Genomic DNA, 26,279 nt, shown 5'->3' with positions numbered 1-26,279 from the left:
GACCTATAGTATGTATGGGCTAAAACCGTAAATTAATGTAATAAATAAAAGATGAATAAAGACAAACTAGCTTGCTGAGTCTTACCACCCTAAAACTTGACCAGGAGTTTTCAGTTGTCAGAGAAAGGATTTCATCTGACCCAGACATATGATTAAACATAAAGCAAACACATATGAGAATGTCAATTTCTGAATTTCAGTTCACATTATAAGATATATCTATCAAATGCATCTAGAGACTAAAGACAGTTGACAAGTTTGCTAACTGTATGTATCCCTTCATTTCCCATCTTTGTCTCTTGCTAGAGTCATTTGAACTCTGAGGCAAGTGTCTAGTTTTGACCTTGCATATATTCACCACCTGATGGCAGACAGCTATCTATTTGCTCTCTCCTTACTATCCCCAGCAGATGGCTCAGAGATAAATAGCCAATAAATCACAATTTCCATGCATGAGAGGGTCTAACTACAAAGTGCTTATTTGCTCTTAAAATTGGTCTGTTGCTGCCAACTAGATAAAGTCATTTAGTCAAAACTTTTGAGTGATGAACTACATACACACCATCTTCTTTCCTCTTGGAGTTGTAACTCTTGATTATTCATTTGTTTATGTACTAGCCAGGATTTTCCAGAGGAACAAAGCGAATAGATGTGTATATACACAGAAAGTGATTTATTTGAACAATTGGCTCACATGATTGTGAAGGCTTAGCCAGTACAGAATCTGACGGAAGAGGGAGACAGGCTAGAGATTCAGGAACTCAGGAAGGAATTGAAGTTCAAGTTCAAAGGCAATCTGCTGTAGAACCAAGAAAAACCAGTGTTGCCTGTCAGGTCCCAAGGCTGGAAAATTTTCTTTTGCTCTGGAGAGATTAGCCTTTTGTTCCATTCAGGTCTTCAAATGATTAGGTAAGGCCTACTCATATGCTGGAGGGTAACTTCTTTTACTCAAAATACACCAACTTAAATGTAAATCTCATTCAAAAACACCCTTATAGAAAGATCCAGAATAATGTTTGACCAAATAACTGGGCATCATGGCCCAGACAAATTGACATATAAAAGTAATTATAATTTGCTTGCTTGGGTTTTTTTTTTTTTTTCCTAATTTGTTTCTGGCTGTCTTTCCTTTGCAGCAATTCTCTTAGGTCCTCAGGGTCATTATTTCCACAGGGCTTATTTAATACAAAACCTGTGACCATCTGGAAAGTTTCAAGCTCACATTCCAGCTCTTCCACTGGATCTCTGAGTAGCGAGGCACTTGACCACAGAACGTAGTTCCTTTTCAGTGAATGGAGATATCTATGTCCTTATAATAATCGAATGGGAAAAATACACATTGACAAGCCTGTAAACACAAGCTTCACACTGGCAACTACTATTTGAAGCTGTGTTAATGTATCAAAGGTACAACCTTTCAAACCAACAAAGAAGAAAATAGAAAATTCCTCATGTGAAGCACATGACAGTTGTGAGTAACCGAGTTATTAGAAAAAGGAAACATCAGATTAATACATCAAGTTTATTCATGAGGGGACAATGATTTTAAGAGTTAAGAGTTTTAAAGACCACAAATGGTTTTTGAAGTTCCCAGAAATAGCCTCAAATTTAAAGTACACAGAATATCCATGGCTAATGTCAGGAGAGTTAGCATACCTCTGGTTCTCGCCCAGTGAATCTTGGAGATGCTGGTAGACCGGGGGGGTTCTGTGAGAACTGAAGTGAGGGAGCTTACAGAAAATGTGCCTGTTCCTGAAAAGCTACTCAGAAGGACCAGACAGAACTTATCACTCCCCCACCTTCGGTATGCGGTTAGCATCCCATGTGTGGTTTCATGTCAAATTACTTTGTGATTGTCAGTCTCCGCTGTTCCAGGGATCTCTCCAGTTCAGATTCCTGACCAGATTGTTTTTGAAACTCCAGACTGAAAGAATTTTTTGCCCTTACATCAGTGTCAAGCTCACTTGATTAGTCCTCACCTCGGCATAAAGGCAGACCTTATATGGCATTGGGCTTCCCTGGTGACTCAGACAGTAAAGAATCTGCCTGCAATACAGGAGACTGGATTCAATCCCTGGGAATCCCTTGGGAAGATCCCCTGGAGAAGGGAATGGCTACCTACTCCAGTGTTCTTGCCTGGAAAATTCCATGGACAGAGGAGCCTGGTGGGCCATAGTCCACGGGGTCACAAAGAGATGGACACGACTAGGCAACTAACACTTCCACTTTCGCTTTGTATGACATTTTAGATTTCAGTTCCTTTTATAGAAAATTTCTATTTCAGAGGGGTACCTTTGCTCTCTGGCCCCATCAAGTCAATAATCCATCATTAGTGACTGAACTGAACTGAACTGAGTGGCTTTCCTGCAGTCAGTATCCATCTGTCTTAAATAACTCCAACCACGGGACAAAAGTGGAAATTCATTACATTCAGGCCTCCTCCTTTTACACCCTCCTCTTCAGAACTTAAAAAAATCTTGGGGTCTTTCCTTACTCAAGTGACTTGTTTATACCCTTGTTATTATGTAGTCCGGAGCAATCTGTTAACAGAAATTAGTAGCTATTCCTGCTGGGGGCTTGTGGGGCCACCTTAGACCCAAGGGAGCACACCATTTTCACATTAAACTAAAGATGAAGTGTGTCCAGCACATCTGCAGAGGACACAACACGAAGGTCCAGTCAAGACCATATCCGAAACCTCTTGCAGTGTTCTCCTTGAATGAAAAACAAATTTCCTCCTACCCATTGATAACATATGTACATGTTCTTAAAAACAACCGTGTGTTTTTGAATGTGTCAGGCCAGCCGTGATGTGGATACTATGCAAAGGTTTTTACATCAGCAACTTTTTTTCATTCTCTGAGAACTGGAAGAAAGAGAAGTTTATAGTGCACTTTTATTCTTTTTGTGATAATGATGGATGAATGGATAACTTTCTTGGTTCAGCTTTGCACAGTAGACAGTCCTATTTCAAAATGTGCAGGGAAATCTGTTTTATGAACACTTTGCTCATATTGCTTCTCTCCCACTTCCTCTAGGAATGTCCCAGCGGGGTTGTTAATGAAGATACCTTCAAAGAGATTTACTCGCAGTTCTTTCCACAGGGAGGTAGGTACAAATGTGGACCAGTGAACATACTTTCAGCTAGAATTATGCTTGCAATCTTGAGTTTGGTTTAATCTTTCATGGCATGACTCTACATTTTTCATTTTTGCATCCAAGAATTAATACACAGCATGCTGCCCATGTGATTCTCAATGCATCATAAAAGTGAGCTACTTACAAATTATCAAATATCCGAGAGTTCACTCTTCAGCTGAATACAAATAGTATTATCGAGTGCCTGTTGCCACATCCCTCAAATTCATGGCGCTTTCTGACTATGATGGATGGGTCCTGAAAGCCGCAAAGCTTTCACATGCATTACAATGTCTCATTCACCCAACATTAAAAATTAGAAAGTGTAATTATCCTCAATTTTTTGGATCTGAAATCTGGGGCTTAGAGAAGCTAAATGTTTTGTTCAGGGTCATACACCCACTAAAATGGCAGATCTAGGCTAGAATCCACTGTGGCTCAAATGATAAAGAATCTGTCTGCAGTGCAGGAGACTTGGGTTTGACCCCTGAGTCAGGAAGATCCTCTAGAGAAGAGAATGGCTACCCACTCCAGTATTCTTGCCTGGAGAAGCCTATGGACAGATGAGCCTGGTGGGCTACAGTCCATAGCACTGCAAAGCGTCAGACATGACTGAGCAACCAACTACTACTAGGTTAGAACCCAGATATTTCTGGAGTCTTATCTAGGCTTTCTGCTGCTCCTTTTTTCTGCTCTTCCCCTCTCTTTCAGGAACTCTTCACTATCACCCCTCCCCACACGTCTAAGAAAATCAATACCACTCTAGACATTATTTTAACTGGGAAGAAAACAAAGAGAGCATAATGACAATGTGTACATATTACAGATGAGTGAAGAGATACTTCTGCCAGTGGAACTTATAGTCTCTCCTTTGATCACTTGGCAGGATGCCCAGCTCAAACTTGTCCTGCAACCTTCCATGTTTCCAGCCGTGTGTTAGGTGCTGATGATGTAAGGGGAGTGAGACTGCCCCAAAGAATGGTAGAGCCTAGTGTAGCAGATGGGCAGTGCCAGCATGAAAAATAAACATGAAGATGGGAGTTAACAACATAATATTATAAGAACACAATGTAGGCACAATTAGACCAGCTGAACGACAGGGAGGACATAAAAAAGAATCGATCCAGATAGACCAAACCTGAGCCGAAGGAGCCGCCATTCATCAGGCATCTAATACATGTCTGGCCCTGGCATGTGTTACCCATCACCTTCCAACAACCCTAGCTACGATTCTCCCTTTCCGTACATATGGAAACCAAGGTGCACAGAAATCCATCCATTTCCCAGTCATCATCATTTTACTTCTTTCCCACTTAAAAGATTCACTATCATCTGATGCCAAAATAACTGCAGTGTTCTCCTAAGCAGTCTTTCTGATCCCACCCCTCTTTTCTACTCCCCCACCATGGTTTATTCTCACATGGGCCAGAGTTATCCTGGTAAAATGTAGGTTGCATCACTGCTCTGCCCAGAATCTTCCACCTACTCAGAGCAAAAGCCACAGTCACTGCCTCCTGTTCTCTCTCTGCCTCGTCCCTCACTGACCCTCCCTTTTGCTCACCTCATTCCAGCTTCCCTGGCCTCTTGCCCTTCCTCCAGCACACCAGTCCTTTCGCTGCCTCTGAGCCTTTTTTTTATTATTATTAAAAAACTTTTGGCTGCACTGCACCAGTATATGGGATCTTATTCCCCACCCACTCCAGAGATCAAACCCGTGCCCCCTGCAGTAGAAGAGCAGAGCCCTAACCACTGGACCACCAGGGAAGTCCTGCCTCTGGGCCTTTGAATTCATTTTTCTCTCTGTCTGAATCTCTCTTCTCCCAAACATCCATCTCAATATCTCATCACCTCTGCTTTCATTCAAAGGCCACCTTCTCAGTGAGGCTTCCTCTGGCCACCCTGGCTTAAACCTCAACCCCTTAAACATCTCCCATGCCCTTTTCCTGCTTTAGCATTCTCTTTAGCACTCAAGAGCATCTTTTAATGTACATTTTATTTATTTCTGTTGTTGCTTACTGACTCTTTTTCCACTAGAATGTCATTTCCAAGGGAACGGAATTTTGTTGTCTGTTTTGCTCACTGCTACATCCACAGGTCATGGAACACTGAGTGCCAAGTTAGTCACACTAATACTGCAAAAATGAGTGAATGGCATCTACCTCATCATAGGGTGATACCCATAAAAGGCATTTTTAATGGATACAACACTTGAATATTAATTATTTCATACAAAAACTCGATTCCCTTTTGGCTTTATGTATTTTGGTAGGTTGAAGACAGTTTTGTGCATGGATTATCAAAATAGAAATTCTCCTTTAAGATGGACTTTTCAAAGAATTAAATAAAAATCCTGAGAAAACAAACACTGACCCACTATTACATGAATTTGCGTATGTCATGGGTGACAACTCCCCCCAGCCCATCTTGCTACTAACCACCCACAGACAGGTATTGGGTCAGATGCCAGGCTTGTATTAATAATGAATTTAGAATATCATTTGTTTAATACATATTTCTAAACTATTAAAAACCATGGAATTTTTTATTTTTTTTGTTTATTTTTTTTTTTTTTTTGAACAGAGGAAAATTTATGCGTCGAACCTGGACTGGTCACTTATGATAATATACATGCTACAATTCCATTCTCTCCAATCATTCCACCTTCACCCTCTCCCACAGAGTCCCAAAGACTGTTCTAAATGCCTATGTCTCTTTTGCAGTCTCTTATACAGGGTTCAGGTTACCATTTTTCTAAATTCCATATATATGCGTTAATATACGGTATTGATGTTCTTCTTTCTGGCTTACTTCACTCTGTATAATTGGCTCCAATTTCATCCACAAAAACCATGGAATTTTTTAAAAGAATGATGTTTACTATAAACTGTCTGCCAATGTATTTATAGGCAGTAATATCAAAGCCCTTAGCACAAATGGAAATCTTTTAGAGATTTTTTTGATTATCTCAAATGAAAGTTATTACATACTACAAATTGGATACAACTTCACATTACAAATGTATCTTTATCTGAAAAATAACATTTCAACATTAGAGAACATCTACTTAAGCATAATAATTTTCAAGGGAGTCTTGTTACAAAGTCCAAAGGGATTTGCGGAAAAATCACTTTAGCACTCTTAAAAATCCTTTGAATATTCATGTTAATTGAATGCATAAATCTAAAAGCATCCAGCATTACTGAAGAAAATGAAATATTTTAAAGAATGATGACTTGCAATTTTAAAAATTAATATCATGCATGCAAATTGTATCTTGCAGTACCGCTGGAAAAGGGAAAATGTCCTAAGAAAGAATGTATTCTCTAGTGGCAGTCAAATCCCTGTTAGGACGTCTTCACACTTGTGTGAAGTCGTTTATTTAGTTTGATGGCCTGAAAGCAACAGATGTCTCTCATTAGGAGTCGTAACAATGATGGGACTATAAATCACAATGTCTCACCATTTCCTCCAGGAAGAGACTTTGTCTTATTGCCAGAATCTCCTGCAATTTATACTGTGTTAGGCTCTTGAGTTTTCTCTACGGCTTAGCAGGATGGTTTACCAAGCACAACTTGTTTGGAGTTCTGGATATCAGCACAGCTGAACTGAACAGAGGCTTCCTGTTTGTAGGGGATAAAGTATGTCTCCTATAAAACAAGCCAAGAGGAAACCGCATTACCTATATCATTACAGCAGTGTTTTCCAATGCCACCTACAGGGAAGCCTTAGCTTAGAAGCTCTTAAGGCATTTTTAAAGCTCATGAAACTTACAGTTTCCTGGTTCACCCCTGCATGTGTTGTAGGAATTTTGCACTTACTTTGACTATATGAGGCACCTGATCAACAGTTATTGAAGGAATGAGTTTCAGTCAGAAGAATCCAAACAAGTATTTATTGAACATCGACTGTGTAAGGCACTTGAGGCATTTAGATGAGTTTTATGGACATAAAGATTTAAGTACTTTTTCCCAAATAACTGCATCCACTGAATACACTTCTACTTCTAGGAATTTTCAGGGTGATTTATAGAGGACATAGTGAACAGAAACTAGCACTCATGTAGTAAGTGAATCCACCTTACTGCAGTCACAGTGCCATGAATTGTATATCCAAATGCATTGAACTAATTCTGTATCTTGTGCATGAATTCAGGTGGGAGTAGGGGATGGTGGTAGGAAGAAAGAAATCAACCTGATTGATTTCAACCCACAGACCTGGAACATGATAACCAAGTTCATTTGTTCAAATATTCTGAAATATGTGTATTAATGGCCTTTCCAACCAAGGGATTAGTTGATATTATTACTGTGGTCTGGGCATAGTTGGGTTAAAGGCACTGGACTAAGTCAAGAGTCCTGAGTTTATGGACAGACTTTGCCAGTGCCAAGATGTATGACTTAAATAGTTTATTTCTCTGGAGCCTCGTAGGCTGCAGTCCGTGGGGTCGCTAAGGGTCGGACACGACTGAGCGACTTCACTTTCACTTTTCACTTTCACACATTGGAGAAGGAAATGGCAACCCACTCCAGTGTTCTTGCCTGGAGAATCCCAGGGATGGGGGAGCCTGGTGGGCTTCCGTCTATGGGGTCACACAGAGTCGGACACGACTGAAGTGACGCAGGAGCAGCAGCAGGTTGTTCATTTACCAAATGTGGAACAGAAGAATCCTCAAGTTTTCTTTCTAGTCTAACATTCTTTCTTTTCTTTTTTTGGGGGGTGGGGGTGGGGGTGGGCTGTGCCACATGACTTCCAGAGTCTTAATTTCCCCCAGGGATTGAACCCAGCCCCTCAGCAGTGAAAGCCTGAAATCCTATCCAGTGGACCACCAGGGAATTCCCTAATATTCTTTATTTATAAGAGTAAGTGTTGAAATGTCTTGATTTCATTACTGACTCTACCATTGGCTAACTAGGTGACCATAGCTACTATCCCTAACATTACCTATACCCATTTTCCACTTTTGTTAAATGTAGATAAATAGCTAAAATGGTATGAAAGATCACTTCCTAGTCTAAGACTTCATATATTTTGTCCCCTATCTGTAAAATTTCAACATTTAATTTTCAACTTCACAGATAAAACTATGAGAAACTGAACAAAGTCAGCATATGAAATTCAGTAACTGTTTTCATTGTTTGGAAAGAATTGTGGTCAGAGGAGACATGTCAAGTCATACAGGAAGAACAAAGACCATTGTTACATATTTTGAACCCTGGACTGTACTGAAATCTAGACTCCAGAATGCCATTTACACATCCTTTTAGCAGATGTTTACTGAGTATTTAAGAAGAGCATAGTCAGATGCAATCAGACTGAGATCCTTTTGTGGACAGTTTCCTTTTTCTCTGCAGAATCCATTTCTATGCCCAGCAGACACTTTCAATGCCTTAGCTCTAAAGCTAGTAGCAGCATTCTCCTTTTTAAAACTTTCACTATCTCCAAATGCCTGCTGAAGCAATTCAAGCTTTGTCAGAACCTCAATACTTTTCATGACATAATGATACTAGTCTTCACTGAACATGAAGTGTTAGTTGCTCAGTTGTGTCTGACTCTTTGCCAGACCCCAGGCTCTTCAGTCTATGGAATTCTCCAGGCAAGAATACAAGAATGAGTAGCTATTCCCTCCTCCAGGGGATCTTCCTGACCCAGGGATTGAACTTGGGTCTCCTGCATTACAGGTAGATTCTTTACCATCTGAGTCACCAGGGAAGCCCTGGGCTTGAAGTTCCATTAAATTAGAAGTTCAGACCCTTTCACAATAGAGATTTCATACACACACACACACACACACACAAAATAGGAACTTTTTCAGATGGAACATATTAAATCTGTAAAAAAAAAATGATCACATTTATTTGAGGTGGTTGAAATGAGAGTGACTTGTCTATGAAAGAATAACAATGATACCTGATATTTAGTGAACATTTAACATTTGCCTAAGACTGTTCTAAGAACTTGCATGTAGTACCTCATTTAATGTTTTCATGAGACTCTATGAAGTACACATTGTTATTATTTTGTAGGAGAGGAAACTGAGTTACAGAGAGCTTAAACAATTTGCCATGGCCACATGATTAATAGTTGGTTGAGCTCAGATTCAAATTCGGGCCATCTGAGAGATGATACCATCTCTCTGCCTGGTATCTCCTATCTAGGCTGGAAAACTGGCTTCATTTCCAGGAAACTTGCCAAGTTACATGTAGAGGAAAGGATGTCCTCTGAACCACATTAGGGCAAACCCTCAAGTGTGGGTCCCACAGGTCAAGGTTTAAACTAAACAACCCCATCTGAAAAGAATGGCAATTATTATATGCCTATGTTATCTTGGTGTTTTAAATTTTAAAATTTGCCAGTATTGTTTGTTATGTGCCTTGTATTCATGGTGAGTTCTGCTTGCCAAGGTAAAGGCATTTACCCTGACTGTATAAAGTAACAAAATATCTGCTTAATGAGCTCATTTTAAAATAGGCAAAATCCCTCTTTTTTTCCCCTGAAGATAAGTTTAACATTCCATCTGTCAACTCATTTCTCCATAGGGCACTAAATAGTTCAAGAAGTCTATGAAAATATTGCTGAGAGCAAAACATGTTTGTAAAACAAAAAAGGCTGACAATTCTTGATAATTCTAATGGAACTTCCCAACAATCGCACTAAGTTGATTGTAATTAAAATCCTGGCTCCATACCCAAAAGGGTTTCTTCCTGCAACCCGTCAACACTAGATGGACGTCCTCTCTACTTACAGTCTTTTTATGTACTACTTAGGCCCAATTGTGGTGTTTGTTTGGTTCATTGAAAACATATTAATTCATATGTTTAAAGATAAATGGCTCCTCATATCATATGTTGGAGAAGGAAATGGCAACTCATTCCAATATTCTTGCCTGGAGAATCCCATGGACAGAGGAGCCTGGCAGGCTACAGTCCATGGGGTCACAAGAGTCAGATGTGACTTAGAAACTAAACCACCATATCATATTTAAAGGTAAGAGATGAATAACAATGTCACCATTATTTTGAGAAATTGAGTATACCGTTTACCCCATGAAATACATGGCCTTCAAGAGAGTTAACCAGCGGGGTGAAGCATTCAGGAAAAACTATGCCTACAAAAGCCATAGATGCCTGCAAGCTAGGAGGAGTCTGCACGACTTCTGACCTCCTTTATCTGGAGAGAGCAATTCTCTACTGCTTCTATGACTTAGTCTCTTGACAGCCTTCAAAAAGCAATTCATAAAGTAAAAGGTGAACAGAAGTTTTGTTAAATCCCAATAAAAATAAAGGATAAAAGTTATAAAATAGAAATAGATGAGATTTTAAACAGAAGATAAAAGGCTAGAGCCAATGATCTAAAAGGTTACTCTTTTTTAATATAAAAAAGGTTAAGATAAAAGACTAAAACCCATGAGATGAAACATTTAAAATAATCACGTAAATTTGATCAAGGGTCAAGCACAGAGGGACTTAAAAATGAAAACTGTGCACTAAGGAAAGAAAACAATAAGAAATATATATATATATATATATATATATATATATATAATACATTTCAAATAAAAGGCAGAAAGTTCAGAGATTACAGAGACAAAGGAAAAAAAGGAAGAGGAAGGAAAAAAATTAGAGGGAAATAACATATTAGAAGCAAACTCAAAGGAAGTGTTGGATTTCAGAGAACTTCAGTGTCCTTAGGCAGCGTTGTGTGACCCTGGGACAAGCAGTCTACCATTGCCCAGAGCCTCAATCCCACCCAGGACCCAGGCAAACCAGGAGCACCCCACTGCTTGCAACTGGGAAACTTTAGGACCACACAATCCATTTCAACATGGCCACAGAAACTTCCTAAATCACTCCTGTTTCCACTTCATAAGGCAACCTTACTGGCTTGGGGCTAGCATGGCGTTTTGGTCAGAAAGACTTAAGTGACATCCCACTCTACTGCTAATGGACTGTGTGGCTTTGGGCAAGTTTTTCAACTTCTCTGAATCCCAGTATTCTTATCTGGGTTGTAAAATGATGAACTAATAATTACACCACAGATAATAGCAATTCATCTGTGTCTCATTATTAGCATTTTATTATTTCACTTCTTTTAGAGATAGTCCCTGCCAAGCACTAATCAATTTCTAGGTTTGACTCGCTTAAGCCTCACACCCACTTAAGGTAACATTACTCATCCCAGTGTCAGTAGCATCACCCAAGACTCCCGTGTTCTCAGAGAAATCCCATCCAGAAACTTAGGGAGCTTCTGCCACCAATGGTCTCTGTAGGTAACCCAACACCTATGAACCTCAAATTACAACCCTCTACTGAGAGAGGACAGGCAGCTGGGAAGAAAGCAAAAAAAACACAAGTCAAAGTATGTTCTCCTGAGTAGAAGAGGCTTGGACATGCTATCTAAATCTTTTGTAGGATACTGAAATGCTAACTTATCATTATTTTATTTCCAACATTTCAGATTCTACAACATATGCGCATTTTCTGTTCAATGCATTCGATACGGACCACAATGGAGCTGTAAGTTTTGAGGTAAGTCTTAGGGGTTTTTTTGTGTTTTTTTTTTTTTTTTAAATAATGCTTTGACTTTGGATACACTGAAAGGGATTTAGTGCTGATAGGGTGAAAATTTGAGTATGGTGGTATAATTTTTTTGGCTTTTTGAGCCTTTTATTCCTTTATTATTGTTGTATTAAGAATACTCAACAAGAGTGGACATCTTTGTCTTGCTCCTAATACTGAGAAAAAGTTTTCCATTTTCTCCACTGAGTGTGATGTTAGCTGTGGCCTTTTCATATATCGCCTTTATTATGTTGAGGTACTTTCCTTTTATTTCCAGTTTGTTGGCAGTATACATCTTGAAAGGGTATTGAACTTGTCAAATGCTTTTTCTGCATCTATCGAGATGGTCATAAGATTTGTATCCTTAATTCCGTCACTGTGGAATATTATATTACTTGATTTTCATGTATTGATTCACCTTTCCATCCCAGGGGATAAATTTGACTTTGTCGTGGAGTATGATCATTGTAATGTGCTCTTGGATTTGGTTTGCTAGTGTTTTGTTGAGGACTTTCGCATCTGTGCGTATCAGGAATATTGGCTTGTAATTTTCATGTGATTTTTTTTGTCTGGCTTTGGCACCAGGGTAAGGCTGGCCTAATTTGGAAGTGTTTCTTCCACATGAATTTTTTGGAACAGTTTGAAAAAGGTTTGTGTTAGTTCTTTAAATATTTGGCAGAATTCACTAGTGAAGCCATCTGCTGCTAGGCTTGTCTCTTTTGGGAGGTCTGTGATTACTGAATCAATTTCCTAGTTATATATCTGTTCATACTTTCTATTTCTTCATGATTCAGTCTTGGTAAGCTATCTAGGAATTTTATGAAAAGCTCTTTTAAATATCCTTTTATTTAAACACTGGTAATCTAGTACGGAGAAGGCAATGGCAAGCCACTCCCGTACTCTTGCCTAGAAAATCCCATGGACAGAGGAGCCTGGTAGGCTACAGTCCATGGGGTCGCTACTAGTCGGACAAGACTGAGCGACTTCACTTTCACTTTTCACTTTCACACATTGGAGAAGGAAATGGCAACCACTCCAGTATTCTTGCCTGGAGAATCCCAGGGATGGCGGAGCCTGGTGGGCTGCCGTCTATGGGGTTGCACAGAGTTGGACACAACTGAAGCGACTTAGCAGCAGCAATCTAGTAAGTATATGTTCCTGGAAGTTCTGTGAGCTGCTCTAGCAAATTACTTGAATCCAAGTAAAGGTTTGTTGGAAACTCCAATCTGTAGCCCATTGGTCAGAAGCATGGGTGACAACCTGTTCTTGCAGTAGCATCTAAAGTTGGGGGCCAGGAAGGGGCTGTCATGTAGAATCTGGCTCTATCTCCAGGAAGAAAGTATCAGAAGTAAGTTGAACTGTAAGACATCTGGTGTTGGAGATTACTTGATTACATCTGGTGTTGGAGTGAGGCAATCCCCACTCACACACTGGAATTGTGTGCAGAATTGTTAATATGTATCATGGGAACCAGATAATTTAGAAGGTATGCATTTTTTAAAATTGGGAAGAGTGCATCTTACACATGAACAGAAATTTCAGTGAGTGTCAGAATAAAGGAAGGCAGATGATGGTGTGGAGTCAACCAGGAAGGGTACCAGTGGGCTGTATCAGAGAAGCCGCCACGGACCTGGCCAACTAGGTCGAAGGACAAGCAGGAGCTGCTAAAGAGGATAAGGGCTCAGGATGGGGAGCAGTGGGGAGTGAGGCAGAGGCCTGGGAATGAAGAGAAAACATTTGTTAAGTCACCTGGAAGATCAAACGCAAAGGGGGCGAGTGACAGGAAAGCTGGGTAAGGAGGCCAAGGGCAGATCTCCACACATCTGCGGCAGGGCGCCAAGGAGGCTGAACTGCAGGAGGTAAGGAGCAAGATAAGCACTGAAGAATTTTCAGCAGGAAGTTAAGGTATGTTCCTAGAAACAAAAAGTCCAATTAGCTCTTTATCCCACGAGTTCAGACAGGGGCTGATGTCGGCTGGATCTACGGCCAAGGTGTTGGAGAGAAGGAGGTGACAAGCTCGGAGGTATACAAATTAAATTGGTACACTAATATCTCAACACCTTGTGGCACCAGGATGACAAAAGGGGGCACAGACTCCTGAGAGGTCATTCAGTTAGTGGCCCTGGTGCAGAGCGAGCAAAGTACCTCCTCACACACTAGATGCTCACACAGGTTGAGCGCTACTGAAATGACTGTTCTGGGCCAGGAAACTCAGTGTGTCATCTCACAGTGTAACCAAGAAAAATCACTGACAAAAATAAGAGGAGAAGCTGGCAGTGGCTCCCTAAAGCTGTGGACCAAGAAGCCAGCAGTGGTCCATGGGTTGACCCTGATGCGACAACAGCAATTAGTGAAGGAGACGTGAGTCTATCATAGGTAACCGTCCCCTGTCACATTTCTTCCATTTGGCAGCCGATGATCACCTGTGACTATCATATTAGTGTTTCCTGCACTTTCCCAGCAATATTAATTCCGGCATGGCCTTAGTTTAGCCGTAACATAGAAATCAAATGTTCCAGTTCACCTAATAAAATCTTTCATAGCTAGGGTATGGGTAAGGCAAAGACTGCTAGTGGTTTCATTACTTAAAATTACTTACATATTAGAAATGTAGCCTCAATTACTCATAGCACATTGTATCCAATTTCACATGTAAATTTAGTCTGGTGTTAATGATATGAGACCATGCCTAATGTTGCTATTATAATATTTATGTAATATTCATCATAGTAATTGTGATGAATGCTGATGAAAATTTAGGAAATTAGTTGTAATGGCTATATACTATAAGCATGTTGGTAAAAAATGTCTTTTTAAAGACAAACTAATGGATGAATTAATAAATGTTAAATCAAAATCAAATTTAAAACTAGGCTATTGTAGTTAATTTTCAAAATTGATTAGCTACGTGAAAAGTTTCTAGAAAGTAGAAATGATTAAGAAATGAACGTATTTTGAGTAGCAGTAGATCCTGGGAGGTACAGCAGAAACCATCCTGATGCAAGATAAAGGGAAATGGAAGTTTCCTACTTAATTTGCTTAAACCCAAAGGGTGGAGTGCATAAGACAGGAAGGGCCCTGGATCCAGATATGACTGGAGCTAAAAATCCCTTTGCCATCAAGTGGTTGAGAGCCTGTGAGATCCTCTGAGCCTTAGTGTTCCTCTCTGTGAAACATCAGCAAACAAAGCTACTTCACAGGATAATAGAAGGATGCCAAAGTGATGTCACTTAAGGGCTTGGCTGAGTGCCTGGCACCAAATATGTGCTCAATATTTATTAGATATTAACCACAGCAGGACTACAATGGAGATTTTTCCAATGAAGCCAGTTAACAATAACATTGGTCATTTTATTACTCAGTGATCTTACAATGAACACATTTAAGCACAGGCCAGATGATCACTCTGTCTGCAATGCTGTGAGAGATAGTTCTGAATCTGATTATAAAACAAGCACTTATTTTGTGTCAGTCACTGTACTAAGTATATGCAAATAACATTAAAAATAGTATGAATAATACCTACATACAATAAGACTAGTTGACTTGTTTAGCATGCTTTCTGAGTCAGGCATTATGATGAATGAATTACATACAGTAACTTAATCTTCATAGGTATGATTATCATCATTTAGCAAATTAGGAAACAGATTCACAGAGAACTAAAGCAATCTGCCTAAGGTCGCACAGCTAGAAAGTAGGAGTCAGGATTCAAACTCAAGCAGTCTGGCCCAGCATACATCTCTTAGCAGTTGTGCTATCCTGCCAGTTCAGTTCAGTTCAGTCCAGTCACTCAGTTGTATCCTACTCTTTGAGACCCCATGGGCTGCAGCACACCAGGCTTCTCTGTCCATCACCAACTCCTGAAGCTTGCTCAAACTCATGTCCATCGAGTTGGTGATGCCATCCAACCATCTCATCTTCTGTCGTCCCCTTCTCCTCCTGCCCTAAATCTTTCTCAGTATCAGGGTCTTTTCCAATGAATCAGTTCTTTGCATCAGGTGGCCAAAGTACTGGAGCTTCAGCTTTAGCATCAGTCCTTCCAGTGAATATTCAGGACTGATTTCCTTTAGAATGGACTAGTTGGATCTCCTTGCTGTCCAAGGGACTCTCAAGACTCTTCTCCAACACCACAGTTCAAAAACATCAATTCTTTGGCACTCAGTTTTCTTTATAGTCCAACTCTCACATCCATACATGACTACTGGTAAAACCATAGCCTTGACTAGAAGGACCTTTGTTGGCAAAGTAATGTCTCTGATTTTTAACATGCTGTCTAGGTTGGTCAGAAATATTTTTCCAAGGAGCAAGCATCTTCTAATTTCATGGCTACAGTCACCATCCGCAGTGGTTTTGGAGCCCAAAAAAATAGTCTGTCACTGTTTCCACTGTTTCCCCATCTATTTGCCATGAAGTGATAGGACCGGATGCCATGATCTTAGTTTTTTGAATGTTGAGTTTTAAGCCAGCTTTTTCACTCCCCTTCCACTTTCATCAAGAGGCTCTTTAGTTCCTATTTACTTTCTGCCATAAGGGTGGTGTCATCTGCATATCTGAGGTTATTGATATTTCTCCCAGCAATCTTGATTCCAGCTGTACTTCATCCAGCCTGGCCAACAAGGCACATATACATTCCCAGTCCCTCACCTGAATTCCTCAGAGCCAAGTGAATTTGTCATTCAGAGTCTTGCAGATTTTAGACACAAAACACTGTGCATATACTCTATATTATTAATGTCTTCTGCAGGATCTGCAGTATGCTATAATCAACTGTGTAACATTTGTACCGGAGAAGGCAATGGCAAGCCACTCCAGTACTCTTGCCTAGAAAATCCCATGGATGGAGGAGCCTGGTAGGCTGCAGTCCCTGGGGTCGCTAAGGGTCGGACACGACTGACCGACTTCACTTTCACTTTTCACTTTCACACATTGGAGAAGGAAATGGCAGCCCACTCCAGTGTTCTTGCCTGGAGAATCCCAGGGATGGGGGAGCCTGGTGGGCTTCCATCTATGGGGTCACACAGAGTTGGATATGACTGAAGTGACTTAGCAGCAGCAGCAGCAACATTTGTACATTAAAAATATTTTTGTTCAGTTGCTAAGATATGTCTGACTCTTTGCAACCCCATGGACTGCAACATGCCAGCCATCTTCTGGAGTTTGCTCAGACTCATGTCCATTGACTCAGTGATGCCATCCAACCATCTCATCCTCTGTCATCCCCTTCTCCTCTTCCCTTCAATCTTTTCTAGCATCAGAGTCTTTACCAGTGAGAAGACTCTTTTCATCAGGTGGCCAAAGTATTGGAGCATCGGCTTCAGCATCAGTCCTTCCAATGAATGTTCAGGGTTTCTTTCTTTTAGGATTGACTGGTTAGATCTTGCCCTCAACAATAAATGTAGCAGAGAGTGCTACTGATCCAATGCCCATGCATTCTGCTTTAAGATCACATGATCAGCCCATATTCCCAGCCTCTCCTCCTTCCCAGATGGGTGGGGCCAAGACTGAATTTCAACCAATGGGAGACTGGTCAAAGTGACCACATCTTCTCTCTTCCCATCTGTGGAAACCATGAGGTTACTTATTTCGGTTTGCCTTGAAGCAAAGTAGAATCCTGGATCTCTGTTATGACTGCACATGACAGAACACCATCCTCACTCATATTTCACTGCCTGTGAGTGATAAATAAGCTTATACTGTGTCAAGCTTCTATGACTTGGAAATACTAAAGTAGAATTTAATGTCTTTTGATTAACATGATTGATAACAGACAACAGGTGATTAATGATATAGATAAACAGATAAATAGATAGATACTAGAATAGCTTCATGACATTTCATTTCAGATTTTGGCATTAAATGAGTTCTGGCACCAAAATTCACCACCACCCCTATCTTCCCAATAAAGATTCTTCTTTTTCAGTTTATTAAAAAATATTGTTGGAAGGGAGTGGTGAGTTGCAGATAAAAAAAATAAAGGCCTGTATTACTTCCCACATGTTAGAGATGAGGAGTTCCAGACTTAAGAGATGTTAAGTGACTTACCCAAAGTCATACAGTTAATGGATGGCAGAACCAGGATTGAACCCCAGCTCTACCTAGGTTCTAAAACTTATGGTGAATATGACATAAACAAAGAGACATGAAGTAAAAGGCTGACAAATTCTAGAATATAAAAACCAAAAGATGCCTACTCAACAGAAAATCAGTGTAATAAAAAGAAAGAAATGACGAACTGGGAAACAATATGTGACGATATATTCCAGACCAGGGATAGTTTTACTAATATGTGAAGAGTTTCTATAAATCAAGACATTTCAAAAAAATGCTCAAATTTATTCACAGTAGAATGAATATGAATTTTAGTAACCTAAGACAGAAATATTAATCTACAAGACTGAGGACGATCAGAACTGTGATCCATATAGTACTGACAAGCTATAATATTCTTAGGCATAGATTTTGAGAAGAGAATTGTAAGGGAAATTTGAAAATAAGTATATAAAATTTATCAATGTTCAAATCTTTTGACTGAGAGTTTCCACCTCTAGGAACTCATCCTGCAGACAAACTTATTCAAAATATATATTACGTGTACATAAAGTCACTCTATAGCTTTCTTTATAATAAGATTGGAAATCTTTAAATAATTCATCCATGGGATATTGGCTAAATAAACTATGGTATATTTATATGTAGCAATGATGAAAAAGACAGGAATTATTTCCAAGTTTTATTGCTAAGATTTTAAAAACACACACACACAAAGCAGCCTGTTACACTATCATTTTTGTAAAAGGAAAAGAGATATTTAAATAAATATGCCTTATACTCACATATGCACAAAAATTATTCAGAAGTAAATACAAGAAGGTACTAATGTCAGTTGTCTAGAGGAAAGAAATAGGGTGGATGGGGTCCAGAATTGGGAATAAGATTTTTCATGAAACATCTTACATATTTTTACATTTTTAATTAAATGAACGTCACCCATCTTTAAAAAAAAAATTTGTGAAGAAGCTGAGACAGGAAAACAACTACAAAATGTTGGAATGTAGAGCAAGAATAAAACTTTGCCCAGAGTCCACTCCTGGAATTCCCTTCTGCTCTTTCATTACTACCTTACAGAGGATTGTCAATTCCATGTGAACTCAGAATCCACCATATTGTGATGTTAACCCTGCCAACTGAGCAACAAATATATATGAACTTGATAGAGTTAATCTGGATTGTCTGCAATTCAATCAAACCTACCTAACCTTGATGTTGACTGAGGGTTCCATTTACTTGACAAATACATAGCCACTGTCCATGCCACACAGTTACAAGCAGCTTAATTCTTTTAATCCTCATAAAAATTTTTGGGAAGTTAGATACTGTATTCTCCAGTCATGAAAACTGAGATAAAAGGATGTCAAGTTGTCTGAGAGAACAGAGTTATCAGGTGATATAGCTGGAATCTGAATTCAGGCTGCCTGGCTTCCAGCTCTGTTCTCTTAACCACTGCCCACACCTTGATTTCTAAGTAAAGGCTTCACTTGGCCCATATCTTAGGGACAATCTACATCTCTTGTTAGCAGATCTTTTCCATGGGAAGCGTGTTATGTGTGCTTGTATTTTAAAAGATACATTGTCATTAGATTCTTTTCAGTAAAATATTATGCACTTGTAGTAGGAAGTAAGACCACTTAAACACTTGCTTATGGGTCTTGCTTTTGGGTGTCTGTTTTGACACAATTTCCAGTTGACTTAAGTCACAGTTTTCAATTAGAAAGTGAGAATGTTGGGCTTCCCTGGTGGCTCAGTGGTAAAGAATCCGTCTGTCAATGCAGGAGACACAGGATCAATCCCTGGTCCGGGAAGATCCCATATGCCTTGGAGCAACTAAGCCCGAGAGTCACAACTATTGAGCCTGTGCTCTAGAGCCCAGGAATTGCAACTATTGAAGCCTGTGTGCCCTAGAGACACAGCAAGAAAAGCCACCGCGATGAGAAGCCTCTGTGCGCTGTAACACGGAGCAGCCCCCACTGGCCACTAATAGAGAAAAGCCTGTGCAGCAAGGAAGACCCAGCACAACGAAAATACATCCATAAATAAATATAATTATTTTTTAAAAGTGAAATGTTAAACCTAAGGAGTGTTTATGCCCACAAAGAATGCTGGGAAAAGATGATCAGGAATTCATGAACCATTTTGCTAAGTAAATGGTTCAAAATCCAGAGGTCTGAAAGCTTTACTTGTACCATTTGACAAAGAATTTTATTAGTTTGTTTGTTTTTTTTAGAAATTCTATATCAAATTGTATTTTTATTTCTTTTTAGGATTTCATCAAAGGTCTTTCTATTTTGCTTCGGGGGACAGTACAAGAAAAACTCAACTGGGCATTTAATTTGTATGACATAAATAAAGATGGCTACATCACTAAAGAAGTAAGAAATGCCTCACCAACACAGCTAGCCTTTGGACCATTTTCATTTTTTAACTTGAAATGCTAAATGATTGCAATTATAATTCTAAAATCACTTTTTAGGAATCTAACATATTTTCTGTGGTGGTGGAGAAACATACTAATGAAAAATTTTGAATGGGTAAAAATAGCTTATTGTTAATCTTCAAGTTATTATAAAACACAGGATTACATCTTGATTTCTAACAGTATTTTAGTAAGTACTGTACATGGAATAAAGAGAGTGGTTGGAATGAGATTGGAAGAAAATATACCCAAACCATGTTAAAATATTTGGCCTGTAACCTTTTTTTCTCCCATATAATATGGTCCATGTGGGAACAGAGGCAATTTTAACATTGTGTGAATTTTGTAGTGACCTGTATTATGTGGGAAATGACCTGAGGCAATAGTAGGTTTCCAAGTATATTTCCAGGTGGGCTAATCTAACGAAGAAGGCTCACAGACCAAATTAGGATGTGAATATCAAATGGCTGATTAAACTAAAACACAATGAGAAGTAAATGGGGAAGGACGGGGTAAGATAACAAATTGAGGATGGAGTGAAGGTAGGTTGAAGGACAATATTACCTGAATCCTGGATGTGATTCAATGTCTACATGTTCTTTCTCTCACTAGCTTTCCCCAGAGTTGTGTTTTGAGCATGAAGCTCCTCAAATAGAAGGTATCTTGGCACAAACGTTAACTGGCTCTATTGAAGATACAGGGACAAGTTCACCTGACCACAGTTATAATGTAACAATTAACCTGATCAATGTCCATGGGTTTTGTGTTTGTTGAGCAGAGGACACAGGGGGTCAGAATGGATCTTACAAATGGGTGGCTGAATTAAGACCTCATGAGTATTAAGTATCCAGGTACATTGAGCATGTCTCCTGGATACTTGGTGCCTCTTGTATGTTTGGTATACAATAAACATTTAGTACTCAGATGCCTCCAGGATATTAGGTATTTCTTGGTCTTTTAATCCCTTTCTATGTTTAACACAAACATGCTGTTCTTATCACTTACATCTTACACATCTCATAATGCTATATTAAACAATCTTCCACTCAAACCATAGGGGTTCACCTATGGTTTACAAACCACAAATTTTATCATTCAAAATGGAATTGAATACTGTCAAAAGTAAAAGTATATTTCAGTTCAGTTCAGTTCAGTCGCTCAGTCGTGTCCGACTCTCCGCGACCCCATGAATCACAGCACGCCAGGCCTCCCTGTCCATCACCAACTCCCGGAGTACACTCAAACCCATGTCCACAGAATCGGTGATGCCATCCAGCCATCTCATTCTCCGTCGTCCCCTTCTCCTCCCGCCCCCAACCTTTCCCAGCATCAGAGTCTTTTCCAGTGAGTCAACTCGTCTCATGAGGTGGCCAAAGTATTGGAGTTTCAGCTTTAGCATCAGTCCCTCCAATGAACATCCAGGATTGATCTCCTTTAGAATGGACTGGTTGGATCTCCTTGCAGTATAAGGGACTCTCAAGAGTCTTCTCCAACACCACAGTTCAAAAGCATCGATTCTTCGGCGATCAGCTTTCTTCCCTACGTGCATATTATTGACTTAATCCAGACTCTTACGTGGAAACTTTGAAAAGAAGAAAACAAGTATGAACGATAAATCTGAATGTCTATTTTAGATATTTTTTTCACTAAGACTGGAAATCACAAATCAAAAACTAGATTTGGTTTTAATAAAAATTAAAATTTCAAACCTTTTCCAGCATAATATTTTGACTAATCTACATGTGACTTTAAAGTCACAATAGGAAAAACACACGGAAAACCCTAATAAGCTCTGAGACTTATCAGTTAGTTTTAGTATAAATCTCATGATGTGGAATATATTTTATTCTCAATAAATGGAAATTGATAGTCAACATATAAAATATATAATAAGCCTATAATGCAAAGATAGCCTGTGTGAAGTTGTATGGAAGTCCAAATATGAAACCAGGGTGTTTTCTGATCATGTTAGATATACAGGAATTTACTTCATCTTGAAACCAAAATCAGACTTGATTCTTACATTCTGATTCTGCTGCTTTTAAGGCATAAGGCTATTCCTCTGGGACAACAAAGATGTTTAATTAAGAATCAATGAAAAATTAACACTTGGAAAATTGAGTAGGAATAATAGGCCTGGCGTGCTGTGATTCATGGGGTCTCAAAGAGTCGGACATGACTGAGCAACTGAACTGAACTGAACTGAATCTGTCAAGGCTTCTGAGTGGTTTCATATCATTTGTGGCCTCATGTAACTGCTTTTTCCTTTTCAGGAAATGCTTGATATTATGAAAGCAATATATGATATGATGGGTAAATGTACATATCCTGTCCTCAAAGAAGATGCTCCCAGACAACACGTTGAAACATTTTTCCAGGTAGGAATGCAATAGAGAGGGAGTGAAATTAAAAGCAAATTTCCTGATGTTTGCAAAGCATCATGACAATTCAAAAGAATGTGAAGGAAAATAATTTTTTACTGAAAGTGACAGAACTATAGAATATTTACCATTCAACTATGGAATAGTACCATTATTAATTTAGCAATTTTGGTTTTGAATTTATCATAATATTGATAATTCCACTTATTGAACTCATTCACCATATCCCCAATAGAAGACTAAGTTAAGTAAGTAATTGCCATGTCTCATGTTTTGGGGTGTTTGTTTTCATTCCTTTCTCGTAAGACTATGAGGTTGTTTATATCCTCATTAGCCCCATGTTACAGATGGGAAAATCAAGGTTCTGTAAGTCAAGTTGCCTGAACTCTATGGTTGCAGGAGGGTGGGGTTTTTCTAGAACAGAGAGACTCTAGATCTGCACCACATTTAATTAAAAAGGCAACAGCCTAAAATCAGTCAGCCTCATATGAATCTTATCACCAAGAAACTAGTTTGCATTTTGAAGCAGTTCCTCTCCATAAAATAAGCAGCTGGGCTTTCTTTTCATCCGCTTCAGCTTGTTCAGTTCAGGTGTGAGGGTACTGAGGGGTGTGTCTGAGTAAAGTTTTCTGTTTTGTAATCCCCTAACAGAAAATGGACAAAAACAAAGATGGAGTCGTTACCATAGATGAATTCATCGAAAGTTGTCAAAAAGTAAGTAATGATAGTAAAGGAACTATCCCTTTTGCTTTCTTAACAGCTGGACTGAGCACTATCAGCTAGCCACCACGAACTGAGCTAAGTGTAAAGGTCATATGGCTAAAATCACCACTTCTACACAACTGAGATGCAACAAGCCACTGTGAAAACAATCACCGATTTACACATTCTATTAGTCAATACACCCTGAGGCAGGATATGAGGGAAGCGCTGGAGAGGTGAAGGTTGTATGAGTGTGTTTTTGATCTTCAAATCCTTTAGAATATTCATCACTGAGGATAAAATATATGTGAGATTTGTACTGTTCTTTCCCCAGAACTAGAATATATCTTGTCTATTATATCCTCCAGAGATTTAGAATTCCAGTATGGCCAGCAGTATATCACTGAGCAAATTTATATCCAATTTCTAATATAAACACCATTGCTTCAGTGTTTGTGAACAAGATATGTCTTTGGCTCAACAAAACAGTCAGTCACAAAATTAAACAGCAGAAAATCCTCCCTGAGGAAAAGTCCATGTGGTTCTCCGCCATCTGGTGGCAGACCAGATTTAGTATACCTAGAATTATTTGACTTGGTATGTGGGTGGTTCAATTAAAGAGTTTTAAAAATAATTTTGGAATTGGGGAGAATGGAATTGTAGCATGTATATTATCATAAGTGACCAGTCCAGGTTCGACGCATAAATTTTCCTCTGTTCATTTCTTTGCATTTGTGCTTTTTTAATAAAAATACTTTTAACTGTAAAGAAAAAAAATTATAAAAAAATAAACAAATAAATTTTGAGAAAGTCACAAAAAAAAAAAAATAAAATAATTTAAAAAAAAATAATTTTGGAGACAAACAATTTGCTGGTGTTTCACTCTTTCTCATTATTTTCAAATTGATATACTTTTTTCCTGATGCTTGCTTGTTTTTCAACTCATATTTCAAAGTCATGGTTTCTCTTAATTAACTTGGTGACGTCAACCTGCTCATGGCAGTGTTGTTACCTGGCCTCCAGCAGTGGATGTCATCAATTCTGCTACCATTTTCCATTACTATAAATGGTCACAATCTCCAAGTACCCCATCAGGCCCAGTCAGTCCCCTTAAGTTTCAAAGGAAAATACTAAACTGCAGATACTGGGCAATGGTTTCTTCCAAACAATCTTTTCCCTGGCATTGAGAGAACATGCATTTTTAAATGTTCCTAAAAGTCACAGAGATTTATCTAACAGACTCAGAAGGCCAGGTGTAATTACTGCCAACCCATCTCCTAAATCCCAACTTCCAATCTTCATGAAGTTGACTCTTAGCTCACACACAAACCCTGTCTCCTTCCATTTGTACAAGTCCCTGTGATTTGGCCTCTGATGACCAGATATGGCAGTTTGCATTGCTCACTTTGTATATGCTCTGTTACCTCTCCAGTTTCCGTACTGGCATTCTAAATGGAGAAATATCCTCTCTTAACACCAAGTCAGAGTTAAATCGGTCTTTAAAGCCTGGTGGACTCAGCAAAACATAAAACGGGCTCTCCATAGTATCAGCGTGGAAAATGGATAGAAGCGTATTTACATTTGCAGACACAGTATTTGAACATTTGGCACAGGAGGTTGGTGGGGGTTGGCGATCCTTAGAGGCAAAATAGTGCACTTTCCTTTACAGATATGGTGAATTTAATTCCACTGTTTCTCCTTTACAGGACGAAAACATCATGCGTTCCATGCAGCTCTTCGAAAATGTGATCTAACTTGTCAAATATGTCCTCAAACAAACGTGAACGATTCTATCACACAAAGCTGGAGCTACCACTTTTAGCATAGATTGCTCAGCTTTACAGTGAGGCACATTATGCAAACAAGCTTTGTTTCAATATAAAGCAACCCCCAAAAGATTTGAGTTTTCCATTTATAAATCTGCATCCTTTTCATAATGCCACTGAGTCCATGGGATGTTCTAAGTCATTTCATACCCTGTGAATATTCAAAAGGAATAGAATCTGGCATATAGTTTTATTCATTCTTTAGCCATGTGATTATTGAAGCTTTCACATTATCAGTGATTTTAAAATATCAGTGTTTTTTGCTACTCACTTGTATGTATTCAGCCTCAGGATTTTAAATGGTTTTCTAAAATAGTAGCATCTGTACTTGATTTCCAGCTATTAGTTTTCATGTTTGAATCCTGTAATTCCAATTATACTTTAAGTAAACAAAACAAGATTACTGTAATTGGAAAAAAGAAAAAAAAAACACACACATAGTCCCAGTTTCTCTGGATTTGCTACCTTCTGTTAAGACATTCATTTATCTGGCATTTTTTACAACGCGAAACAAATTAGTTTATCACCAGATGTTAGCATATGCCTAATAGAGCTTATTTAATAAGCACTTCTCAATTTTTCATAATACATATTATAGCCAAGGCCTACATGATATATGTAATTTTGGATTTGTTCAATCCTATAAGTTGACTGTTTTCTGTCACTAAGTGGAAGTCCAAGAAGGTGTGAAACAAAGCGAGGATGTCCACAGGTTTCTGAAAAGGGTCAGGACATCTGTCCTCTAGTCCATGGCAATGCTTAGCAAGTTCATTCTTAACCGCATTCAAGGCCTATTCCATCCTGACTCCCTCCTGGCACCTTTACATTATGTGCCATTCAGGGACAAAGAAATCTTGGCTACCCCAATGCCTACTAGGTACAAACAGCAAGCAGAATTCACTTTGAAAGCACCACTGATTCCATTATATTAAGCACTAGGATACCCAAACTTAGTAGAAAATGAATATAAATGCTAAGCAACTCCTCTGGATTATATTATGATTTAGCTCATCATAAAACTCCAATTATTCAGATTATTTTTAATGACCTTAAGCCAAAATCGTAAAGCCACCACAATATTACTAAAGATACACACACCTTCCTTGTTTTGCAGAAATAGCACCAAGACTAAGAGGCTAGAGTAGGAGGAAATTTGCAACTGTCTCTGCAAAAATAAATCAGGTATCTATTCTGGTGTAGACAT

At 39.0% G+C, this 26,279-nt stretch overlaps 1 protein-coding gene across 2 annotated transcripts in view; it reads left to right on the top strand.

Annotated features, from left to right (window-relative positions):
• KCNIP4 (potassium voltage-gated channel interacting protein 4) overlaps positions 1–25,135 on the top strand; it is a 242,290-nt gene extending 217,155 nt beyond the window's left edge. For both annotated transcript variants that reach the window (XM_088836041.1, XM_088836042.1), the window contains 6 exons: positions 3,039–3,108; positions 11,593–11,663; positions 20,015–20,122; positions 22,440–22,544; positions 23,199–23,261; positions 24,956–25,135. In XM_088836041.1, the coding sequence (XP_088692167.1) occupies positions 3,039–3,108; positions 11,593–11,663; positions 20,015–20,122; positions 22,440–22,544; positions 23,199–23,261; positions 24,956–25,003 (465 nt within the window). In that variant the 3' untranslated portion in view covers positions 25,004–25,135. The remainder of the gene's footprint in view (positions 1–3,038; positions 3,109–11,592; positions 11,664–20,014; positions 20,123–22,439; positions 22,545–23,198; positions 23,262–24,955) is intronic.
• Positions 25,136–26,279: the final 1,144 nt, after the last annotated feature.

The sequence above is a fragment of the Moschus berezovskii genome, chromosome 5 (genome assembly GCF_049115385.1).
Source record: "Moschus berezovskii isolate FMDL1 chromosome 5, NW_MosBer_1.0, whole genome shotgun sequence".
In the NCBI taxonomy this organism is placed as follows: Eukaryota; Metazoa; Chordata; class Mammalia; order Artiodactyla; family Moschidae; genus Moschus; species Moschus berezovskii.
The sequence above is the reverse complement of the archived record's forward strand: the minus strand, read 5'-3'. Positions and strand labels throughout refer to the sequence as shown.